Genomic DNA, 11497 nt, shown 5'->3' on the forward strand with positions numbered 1-11497 from the left:
GGCGAGAGTCTTATCGCCTTTTTTATAAACTGGTGTGACATTGGCTAATTTCCATGCAGAAGGTAAACTTCCGGTATTTAAAGAGTATTGGTAAACCAGTGTGAGCATTGCTGACACTGTGCTGACGTCAACCATGAAGTCCTCTTTTCTTAAGCCGTCGGGCCCAGGGGCTTTGCCCTTTACAAGACCTACGATCATTTTCTCCACGCCCTCACAAGTGACTATTATTGGACTGGTGCTGGTATCCGGTAAATCGTATTCAGGAAAAAATTCATCTGCCTTTGTGAAAACACTTTGAAAAAACATGTTAAAATTATTAACCATCTCCGACTCTGATTGCATATTAGCTAGTAGGGCGGAGGGGCTGTTCTTGCGACCCTGAGTGCGCCTCATAAAAGAGAAAAAAGGTTTGCTTATGCCAGCCCGGAGTGGTTCGTACAAAACTCGATTATAATAATCCTGCTCAATTTTGCGAAACATCTTTTTATTTTCGCGTCTCATAATTTTGTATTCGGCCATCAAGTCAGGAGAGTGTGTTTTTTTAAACTTATTGTATAGTTTTCGTTGTTTGCACACAGCCTTACGTGCCTGAGAGTTGAACCATACTGGTTCCCTGTTATTTCGTTGTTTTATTGTCTTTTTAGGAACAAAATCACTGACAGCAGATTTAACGGCTTTCTCAAAAATATTCCACAATTGGTCAATATTGTGTCCTGTTTTTATCGCGTCCTTGATGTCTTCCAAAGCTTGAAGTAAAAATTTCCTGATTGCCATGGCATCTGCTTTTTCATATACAAAATAAAAATCTTTGCTAGCTACCTTGTCAGTTTTTGATATGTTGAGCTCAACTTCTACTAAAAAATGATCACTCAGACCAGGTTCCACAACCTCAACTTTTTCAATAAATTCTGAGTCCGATGTTAAGACCAAGTCTAAAATATTTCCTTTAAAATGTGTCGGCCTATTGACCATTTGTCTAAGATTACACTCCGCCAAGCAGTTCAAAAAAATTTGATGACAACCTTTATTGTTTGAGCTTATTTTTGTCGAATAAGACTCCCAATCAATATCGGGAAAATTAAAATCACCCATGACTAATATCTGTGATAACGGAAAATGTGAAAAAACAAACTCAAAAAGCTGATTCAGGCCTTCAACAGATCTAGATGAGTTCCCGGGTGGCATATATACGCATACGATGACCAAGTCTAGAATAAAAATAGATTGCTTGGGTATGTGCACTGCGACAACTTCAACAGGGTATATCGACAAACTCAAAGGAATCAATCTCGAATCAATTTCCGAATTTACTGCCACCAAGACTCCACCACCATGAAGATTTCGATCTTGTCTATATATTTGCTTATCAGTGTGGAAAAGTATTAAATTATCATCAATTGAGCTGTCCAAGTGAGTCTCTGTTAAACAAAGAATATCATGCTGGTAAGACAGAACCTGAATCTCGTTTATTTTCCCCTTAACCGATCTGCAATTCGCTAACACTACAGTTATTTTCTTACTTCCACGATTTCCTTGTTTTTGATTTTGAAAGTTTTGGTTGGTTCTTTGCTCCTGATCTGTTTTAGCTCTTGTCGAAGACGAAAATCCTCTTCTTGTTCAGATTTATTTAAATCTAGTCGAGCAAAGATCCCAGGTTTTTTCAAATCATTAATGGCTTTCAAGATGTCCCATTTTTTATGTTTGCCTTCTGTGCACAGTTTCACGGGCCTACACTTATTAGTTTTTTCCTTTTGGTCATATTGACCAAGTCTGAACAAAGAATCTTTGTTTACTGTGGTTGTTAGGTGACATTCATCCAATATGGATTTAACACTTTCCATGGTCTCATCAATACTGGATTCTTGTATACCAAAGATAATAACATTTTTGTCGCGAATGTTCTTAGACTCGGTTTCCTCTTTTTTGATCGAGGTACTAGCTGCCTTGGCTATGACTGCTGAGTTGGTCTCCAATTGGGAGACTGCCTCAGCGTATGTTTTCTGAATGTTATTGATCTTACTATCTATTGAATTGCTAATAAGTTCATGTATTTTATCTACTTTAACCTCAATCTGCTCTAGCCTATCAGCATGAATATCACACCTTGCACAGAACCAGTGCAAACCTTTAGTACTCAACAGATCCAAGAGACTCTCAGGGACATCAACACATAAACCGTGGAACCAAAAATGGCAAATCTCACACTCAATGGATGACCCTGAACTTTCATCTATGGCTTTTTTACACTTGCCACACAGCTCTGCATTAGCATAACCACAGCCAGGACCTGATGTTGACATGGCTTTTTTCCTTACAGTGTGTTTTCCACCTGCCATGATGATCACCGAGTTTAGTAATAAATATTAAAAACTTGGGACTTAAAATTTAAAAAGATCCCACTCAGTGTCATATACCTGGTAGCGCCTGAAACGGCCGAGCTACCCTTAATGTGTTATGTTAGTATAAAATATAAATCAGGATAAATAAAGGATAATAAAAAGGGGTAATAAAAGGTATGTGAGAGAAATATAATAAAAATATATTATTGTTTAACAATAATATATTTTTATTTGCTTTCATACACATCTAAAATATTTAGGGAAAACTGCATGTTTATAAAATAGTCAATTATAATATTGGAGTTTTAGATAAATTTGTTACGACTCAAAAATCTACTAACACGCCAGCAAAATTGTGCCACCAAAGTACATGTCACTTGTTGCTAACTAAATGAAAATTTGTACTAAACCTTTATCTGTACTAAAGCCATTTGAATATCAGTGCAACCGTATTCATTTTCTCTAGAAGGTTTACAGTATGAGAGCGTCTACTGTAGTAATGTAAGGGAATTTGCCGGCCTTTACTTAGGCACGATCTAGACTGTTGCATAAAGAAGAGAGAATATGTATGGATTTTTCGTTCGTGCTATTTATGAAGGGAAATCCATTAGTTTAGGAGCTTACAAATACTGCTTTGCCCTCTCATTGAGCGCGCTCCCTTTATATACAAGTATTTACTCGTTCCGGATAATGGAACTGAGTAAGGAAAGGCCCTATAACAATTAGTATAAATGAAGTCGCTAATGCGTTGGCATGGCTATAATACATTACAACAGCGATACAATATAAACGAAAGCAAAACATAATAGCAACAAGTACAATGAACAAGTTATTAACCAAACAATAGAAAGCGCAAACATAGCATGCAGGATATGTACATATAGAAATATTTATAAGAATAAGAAAGTCATGGCCTGGCATCCACCACAGTTTTTTAAAGGGGTAATTTTAGTAAAAATTGTTGGACTCATTAACCTAAACAAAGGTTAGTATTTAAAGTACATATGACTTGTTGCTAGATGAATTCAGGTTGGTACTAATTTTTCAAGTTGTTTTGGGTACTTTTGTACCCAAAACAACTTGTACCCAATTTGTACTTTTGTACCCAATTATTGTACCTGAGTAAATTTGTTTGTCTTTATTTTTTCAAGATTTTTTGATTTGATCATTTACAGAGGAGAAGAACCTGAGTTCAAATGGAAACTTCCTATCATTTTTGACAATTCCTGGACTGTTTATCATGTTTCTCAGCTGGGTCACCATAAAGTTATCAGAGACCAGCCGAACACCTGCACTCACTAGTTTTTATTATTTATCTGTAAGTGACTACAAAATCTATATATATCTATAGAGAAAAATCAAAATATATAGGCCCATATCAAAATCTATATATATATATATATATATATATATATATATATATATATATATATATATATATATATATACATATATATATATATATAGATGGCCAGGCCATTTTCTGGTTTATCTGATTAAACGCTGTGTCATTTTATGTCTATTCGTGCAACTTTTTCCCAAAGAAAATTTAACACTTGTAAGTTCTTTAGTTTTTTAATATTTAGTGAATTATGTATTTCCATTTAGTGTAATAATATTTACAGTAATATTTTGACTGCAATATCATAATCTTTTTTGTTTATGTAAAATATTCAGTTGCTAGGTATCTTTTCCCCGATGAGTTTCATAACGATAATTGCTATAAAACCTATATTTCCTTAATAAAGCAGCGCTTTTCATGCAACTATTTTGAAATCTGATCTAAAAAATAGTATAAAATTGTTCATGTATGTTAGTGAAAGGAACAAGAAAAATTTTCATTTTATTTGCAGTTTGGCTTAGCTTCGATAAACAGTATTACTAGAAAAAATGGTAGCCTTTGGATGTAAAGTAACTACTTAAAATATTATGTTACATATAAAAAAACTATCAGAGAAACTCTAACTCAAAATAAAAGCAATGATTTTGAAGCATTTTGTATTTACAACAATAAAATATGTATTCAGTTATAGCTTTTACAAATTTACTAGCAAGTGGTATTATTACTAATCTTTTCATCAAGTTCATGTGGTCTTTTTTAATCTCTTTAGTAAATTATGACCTCAAGTTATTTTAAATACATTTTGATGGATAATGTCTGCTCTATGTTTACAATTAAAATAAATAAGTGATCATAGAAATTAGTTTTAAAGTATGAGCATTCAACCCTGACATGACCATGAACTGTCACTGCGTGAAGCATAATCAAAGACCTTCCAATGAAATTGTCTCTTGTCAGTCGCAAATAGCCTAGGACACCACAAGCTTTGAAGAATACTTCTGAAAAGGCTTTTGAATGTTTTCATTGAAATAATTGGTTGTCTCTTTTTAATGACATTAGCAAAAACTTATATTTTAGTGTTGCCAGTACTTTTATCCTTTGGGTAGAACTGATGGTTAGCAGTGATAATTAATGGTTACTAAATAGCTTTTTGAATCAACTAAAACTGCTGAGTTTATATTACAGTTTGGCACAACTCCATCAACCATGGGAATACTCTATGCTATATGGTCACTACTAAACACTGCTGGTATAGTGGGTGTGACAAGGTTTGTCGATAAGGTACGTCAATTGTTAACTGAGAGTTTTCATAAATAAATGCACATAGCGGTACACAAAACAATAAAGAACCTAAGGATGAAGGAAGCATATATTTTTGTAATGGAATAAATTTTTTTCTGTGATTTGTGCACCCATAGTATGTAGCAGAAGTCAAAAATCATGAGGTATTATTGTAACATTACCATATAATTTTGGGCATCAAAGAAAATGTTATTTTATTAATTGTAGAAACATGCATCATATCTGTTGTTGGCAACATGGATAGTTTTCATTCCAATTTGCTTATTTCTGCTGCCATCTCCGCCTGTAAGCTACTTGTTTGGAGGCAAAAGGTTTGTAAACCATTTTGTAAACACTTGTAGGGTTATTCTCTAGCTGACCCATAGTTAACACATTTACTTATATTTCTTATTCCTTAACCAAAGTTGAGGTTATCATTCCTTCACAAGCCTATTAAGGCCTCCTTTAATACTATTCCAATATTTGCTGACAAAATTTAAATTGCAATAGATCATGTAAATGACCAAATGCTACAATAATTGTTATATATATATAGGTACTTTTTGGATGCACCTATTTTAAAAATGCTTGACAGCACAGAACAAAAATTGAGAATACATATCTTAACAGACTGGCTACAGAATAACATATTCAAACGCGCTAATATGTTATTGAGATTTATTGCAGTGCTAGCAAAAAGAGTAGAAACACTAGGGCCCTTTCAAATCCCTTAGCGGCAAGGCACAAAAGACTGAGGTTGAGATGTTGTTTTCCAATTACAATTGCACACGCAATATTTTACGGCCATGATTGCTCCACAAGTCAGTACACGATAAGTTAGTTGAATTATGCTCATGGTAAATTGCGTATGTCTGGTAATGCATCATTAAACACTGTAGCCTAAAATTGGTACAGATATTGTAATTTTTTTAAGCTTTGATACTCAACACGCCTTAATATTGCCTCATAATTATTAAAACACGCTGCTATCAACTACGTATTAGAAAAACACATTTCTATCAGCAACACTTTATCAACAGAATATTGATGAAGCCAAGAAAGCTGCCATGCAGCTACCTACATTAAAGCAATTTTAGCAGCCATTATTGGGTACTAGTTCAAACAGCCTTTGCCCTTAAAGTTTTTTTACCCACGCTGCAAACAACTTTTGCTTCTGAGGAGTTTTTGATATTTACAAATTATTGCAACAAACTTGAACACTAGTAAATTTTATTAGGTATCAAGATCGACAAACCAAGAATAATAACAACTAAAAACATAATTAAGATTTCAATAGGAGCTATTTGGGCTCACTTTTCACCCATTCAATAGTTTTATATATACTTACCATTTTGAATTAAACTAAAAAATTGTGTTAAGTGCAATGAGTTTGTGATAAATATAATGAGTTTGTCACATATTTTGGAAGTTTGTCATATAAAGAGTTTGACAAAAATATGGTGATCCAGTCATAGATATAGGAAACTTTTCATAGATGTAATGAGTTTGTTATAGATGTCATGAGTTTGTCACAAACGTGATAAGTTTTTTTGTAGAAGTACTGAGTTTTTTTGTAGTTGTATGGAGTTTGTCATATATATATGAGTTTGTCATAGATGTGATGAGGTTTTCATAAAAAATATATGTTTGGCATAAATATGGTGAGTCAGTCATAAATATGGTGAGTTTTCATAGATGTCAAAGACTTGTAATATATGCTCTGAATTTATTACAAGTATTATGAGTTTATCATGAAAATGAGTTTTTTGCAAATGTGTTGAGTTTTTCAAAGATGTAATGAAGTTGCCAAATACCTGGTAAGTCCTTCATAGTTGTGACGTGTTTGCCACAAATGTGATGACTTGGTAGTATGTATGGTGGGTTTGTAATTGAAATGATGGGTCTTTTTATAGATGTGCTGTGTTTGTCATCAAATATAGAATGTTTCCACATGCTCAAAAACATTACTTTTATAATAAACAACTAGAACCCATAATTTGAGCATAAGATTTCATTATCAATATAAATCTAAAAACAAGCTTTTTTGGCTTTAGGTATTTTGTGATGACGTCAATAACAATGGGAATACTTGCTCTGTTCGCTAGCTTTTTCTACATCCTTCCTTTCTCCATTGCTCTGCGGCTGGCATGGTAAGAGTTTATCATTTTTTGAAAGGTTTTATCTCTAACCAAAGTAGTAAGCTTTTACTTAGCTGTTTTAAATTTCTTGTGTTTTTTTGACAATTTTATGTGAAAGTCTTTGCAGACTATTTTCTGCTATACTACATGTATATACACATAGTTTGCACTGAACAAAAATATGTTTATTCAGAGTTTCAAAACAGCATTAAGCCTACACTTGAAAATATTTTCTTTCTTTTGCATAGCATGTAAATTTTATATTAATATACAAATAGATAACTTCTATAAACTGTGATTATAGCAAAAAAATCATTTTATAAAAAAAATTTTGCATCAATTGCAAATAGTATGCGTATATTACCCCTTTAGTTTTCTTTACTCGTTTAGGCAACTTTTAATGCACAAGAAACCTTTTTTCTAAGAAGTCATTTCTAGCATAAGGAGAGTGATAGGTGCTCAAATTTTTCTCTCTGGTAACTTTTCTTAGTAAAACATCTAAAACAAAACTACCACACAAATAAATAAGCACTTCTATCAGTTCAGACTAAAAGTCTTTATTAATCCAAAGTAGCTGTCAAATAAAAAATCACAACAAATCTAATTTTTTAAATATTTGCGACTTAATGATAATTATTAGTGATTCTTAGCGAGAAAGGAACTTCACGCAAACAAATTTTCCAAATAAAATGGATAGAATCTATTGGTACTTAACGTCCATTAGAAAAAATTTTCTATTATCTGCACCAATAACCTACTCAACTAATCAAACTTGCACTCTTCATGAAATTCTGGAATGATTACTACTAGTTTAACCAGCCCTGTATCAGCCTAACGGTTTAGTGTCTAAAATCATTAACATATCGTGGAATGTCTTCTTCTAACTAGCTGTGTATACATGTATATTCAAATGATCGTGGTAAATACTTCTTGTCTCTTTTATTTTTTTCCGACTAATAAGCCAGTAAAACACTCAATCTGGTTGTACTGCACAAAGCCTCGTAAGAAAACATTAATGAAATTTATTTTGAGTGACCCTAGCAACAAAGACTAAATAAAAACAACAAAGAAAACTAATTTAAAGCATACTCTAATAAAATAAAAGCAGTACATTGTATATAGTTGCCAAAAGAGAGGACAGGTGCACAATCAGAGCAGTGCTGCCACTACCGAAATAGCTGTTACATCTTTCAGGTTTACGCAAAAACCTGTAAGTAACACATTACACATATGTCAATGCCAGTGTATATGACATACGTCATTAATTTTTGTACTGTAGACATAATTAACGGTTGAAATACGCTAAATAGCTTTAATCAGCATAGCTTAACAGCACAAAAATAAGGAGTAGAAACCTGTCAGAATTACATATTAGCAAGGTTCAATATCGATTGAAGTCAAGGTCTTTTTATAATTCTTTGGCCAGGTTAGGCATCAGTAACATTTCTAAAAACAAAATGAGCTGACCCTCAACTGGGTCTACAACTGACAAACTAGCATTTAAAAAATTTAGATTTTTCTCTATCTTTGGAGTGACGGGATTACTAACCTTGCTTAGAAATTTCAAATGTTAATGCCATTGATTTTACTACTTGACTTTACAAATATTTCAGATCAGCTCTAACAGTAGGATAATTGCTGTCTCACTGTTTTAAATAGTTTCTTTTATGATTAGCTTATGCAATAATTTAGTTTTTCCCCTACCTAAAACGTTAGGTTCCATCACAGTCTCTTAGGCTAAGAAATTGTTGGAGACAGGACATTAAATATTTCAATTCTGCAGACAAAATTGACTTTACCATTTGAACGACTCCAGTTTAAAACAGTCTAAAATTATAGTTGTTCACCTGTCTTTTGCCTACCTTGATGAAACAGTTTTAGTGGTTTTTTATAGCATAAATGGCTACCCTGAAGACAACCTACATACATATGGATTGCTGACTGGACTCATGAACAGTGGTCTCTGTTTAGGCAGCACTTTGGGTCCTATTATGTCAGGTGTCATTATCGACAATATTGGTTTTCCGTGGACTCAAACTGTAATTTCATCCATCACAACTCTAATGGTTTGTATGATTAGCTCAATACAAGTACATGTACATGTAGTTGTGATTCAAAGAGCTATTTCACTTGAGATTGATAGTGATTGTTGAAAGCGAATACTAGGTAATTATTGTGGGAAATCAAATTGTTCAGGTATTGAAATCAGCTTTAAAATTATTTACCAAGTTTGAAATTAAAAACCATCAGCCAAATATTAAAAAAATATCTTATAATTTGTATTATAAAAGAAAGATTTTATAATATATAATTATATTATATATTATAAAATCTAAAAATTATAAATATTGCCCCTTGAAAGTATATACACTTGAGCTCCATAATATTATAAAATAAGTTCAAAGCAGAGAGACAAACTTTTTAGACTATAATATTTGCCAATGAAAAAGCTGTGGCGCACTTTACAGTGTAACCAAAGCTAAAACTACTAACAGCTACAATTTAATTTGCTTACAGGCAATTCTTTTTGGGAGTTATCTACTACACCTTAAATGCTCCAATCAGCTTTCAGCACTGATCATGAAAGATAAAGCAACTATTGGTCACAAAAACAAACCCAAAAAACTCCCAGAAAGTGAACAGATAGCTGAAGCCTGTTCAGAGAGAATGAAGCTTTGTCTACAGGAACCAATAGTATACACTAAAGTTCAACTCGAACCAAGTGCTGAACTTACAACCAAGGAGTAGTTTTTTTTATAGCTCAATTTTGAATTCTGTAATATGAGGTTATCATAATCTCTAACATGCTGCAAAATATATTATAAGTCTATCTCTTAATATCCAGGACTCGTACACTTATGTTGTTCCATGGTTTCTATTGACCAATTACACTTACATGTTTAAAAGCATCTTGTGTCTATCGGTTATGATCTACGTATGTATCTAATAATGCCGTAAATGACCGAAATAATCTTTCTATGAGTTGTGTTAGTTTTATAACCTATTAAACCAGGATGCAGAATAAAAATAGCAATAAATTTGTACATAAACTTATTTGACTAAAAAATTTGTTGATCACATTTTGCATGACCTTGATTGTCTGTAACGATAAGAATAGTACTACAAACTTTCTTTTAAAAAATTGCTTTTACACTTAACGTAAATATGCCGGAATGCCCCTAGTTACTCACCTGTAAACAAATATATCAGTTTCCTCAGTGTTTGCTGGAGAACAGTTGAAAAGAAACCGTTTGGTCTTTTTTCATTCTCATATGTAAAATTGCTTGATCAGGTAAGTTGATCTGTGAAATAAATTAGAAAGAATATTTTGCCACAAGGTAAGCCTCTTTTTTGCCAAAAGTGAAAGAGCTTAAAATTAAGCACATAACTTTCTCCTGGTTATATTTGGATTATCAAGATAAGGCAATCAAACTGCTGGTCTCAAGGCTCTGATTTAATTTTATTAAAAAATAATAACATAAAGATTTGAAAATACGTTCAGACCTAAAATAACAGAATCTTGGCTGAGCTTTATATACATTACGGTTAGCCTTTTTCAAGGCTGATTGTTTGCCAATATTAGTTAAATCCTTAACTTATTTTTCAAACATCGATTGGAAAACAATGTTATTATATTTTTATGATTATGTTGTTAGTATGTACAATAAAATACAAATAAACTGAAGGGAAACCTCAATGCTTGATTCAATTTCTTACAGGTTTCTTAGACAAAAAGAAGGGCCCAAAGACTTTTCAAAAAGCTGAACTTTGAATTCATGCTGCAATTTTATCTAAGCAAACCAATTGATTAGTTGTTGAGTACCTAATAACTGAAGAGCATTAGCTACGAAGGTATCAGTCCTTGTCTGAAAACTTAATTTAATGGTAACCATAGCTGTAACCTCAAAGTGACTCATCTCTGTCAATTCTCCCAGCAAAGCTTAGCAATGCATGATATGGTAATCAAAATGTATCTTATCAAAAATGAAGCTTTGTCATTTTAATTTTTCTCGAAACGCGTTTTACTGCGAATCAACCAAGCTCAGTGGAATATAATTTAATTGATGACATGATGATTATCTATTTTAAAATAATTTTAACCTAGCTTGGAATGACTAGAGTAACTTGATAAAGCTTGCCTAAATATCAATATACTTGATAGATCCATTGTTTTGGTCAACACCAGTTTTACTAAAAAGGAACATATATATATATATATATATATATATATATATATATATATATATATATATATATATATATATATATATATATATATATATATATATATATATATATAAATATATACATATATATATACTTTACATTGTATATATACATATATATACTTTACTTTATATGTATATACATATATATATGAGTATACTTATATATAT

The 11497-nt window shown here is 32.1% G+C and overlaps 1 protein-coding gene across 1 annotated transcript; it reads left to right on the top strand.

Annotated features, from left to right (window-relative positions):
• Positions 1–3248: 3248 nt before the first annotated feature.
• Positions 3249–9848, top strand: LOC137402724 (MFS-type transporter SLC18B1-like). The gene is made up of 7 exons (XM_068089228.1): positions 3249–3324; positions 3515–3657; positions 4867–4962; positions 5191–5294; positions 7017–7112; positions 8995–9166; positions 9618–9848. Exons 1-7 carry the CDS (start codon positions 3249–3251, stop codon positions 9846–9848), a joined length of 918 nt encoding a protein of 305 aa, XP_067945329.1.
• Positions 9849–11497: the final 1649 nt, after the last annotated feature.

The sequence above is a fragment of the Watersipora subatra genome, chromosome 8 (assembly GCF_963576615.1).
Source record: "Watersipora subatra chromosome 8, tzWatSuba1.1, whole genome shotgun sequence".
NCBI classification, from domain to species: Eukaryota; Metazoa; Bryozoa; class Gymnolaemata; order Cheilostomatida; family Watersiporidae; genus Watersipora; species Watersipora subatra.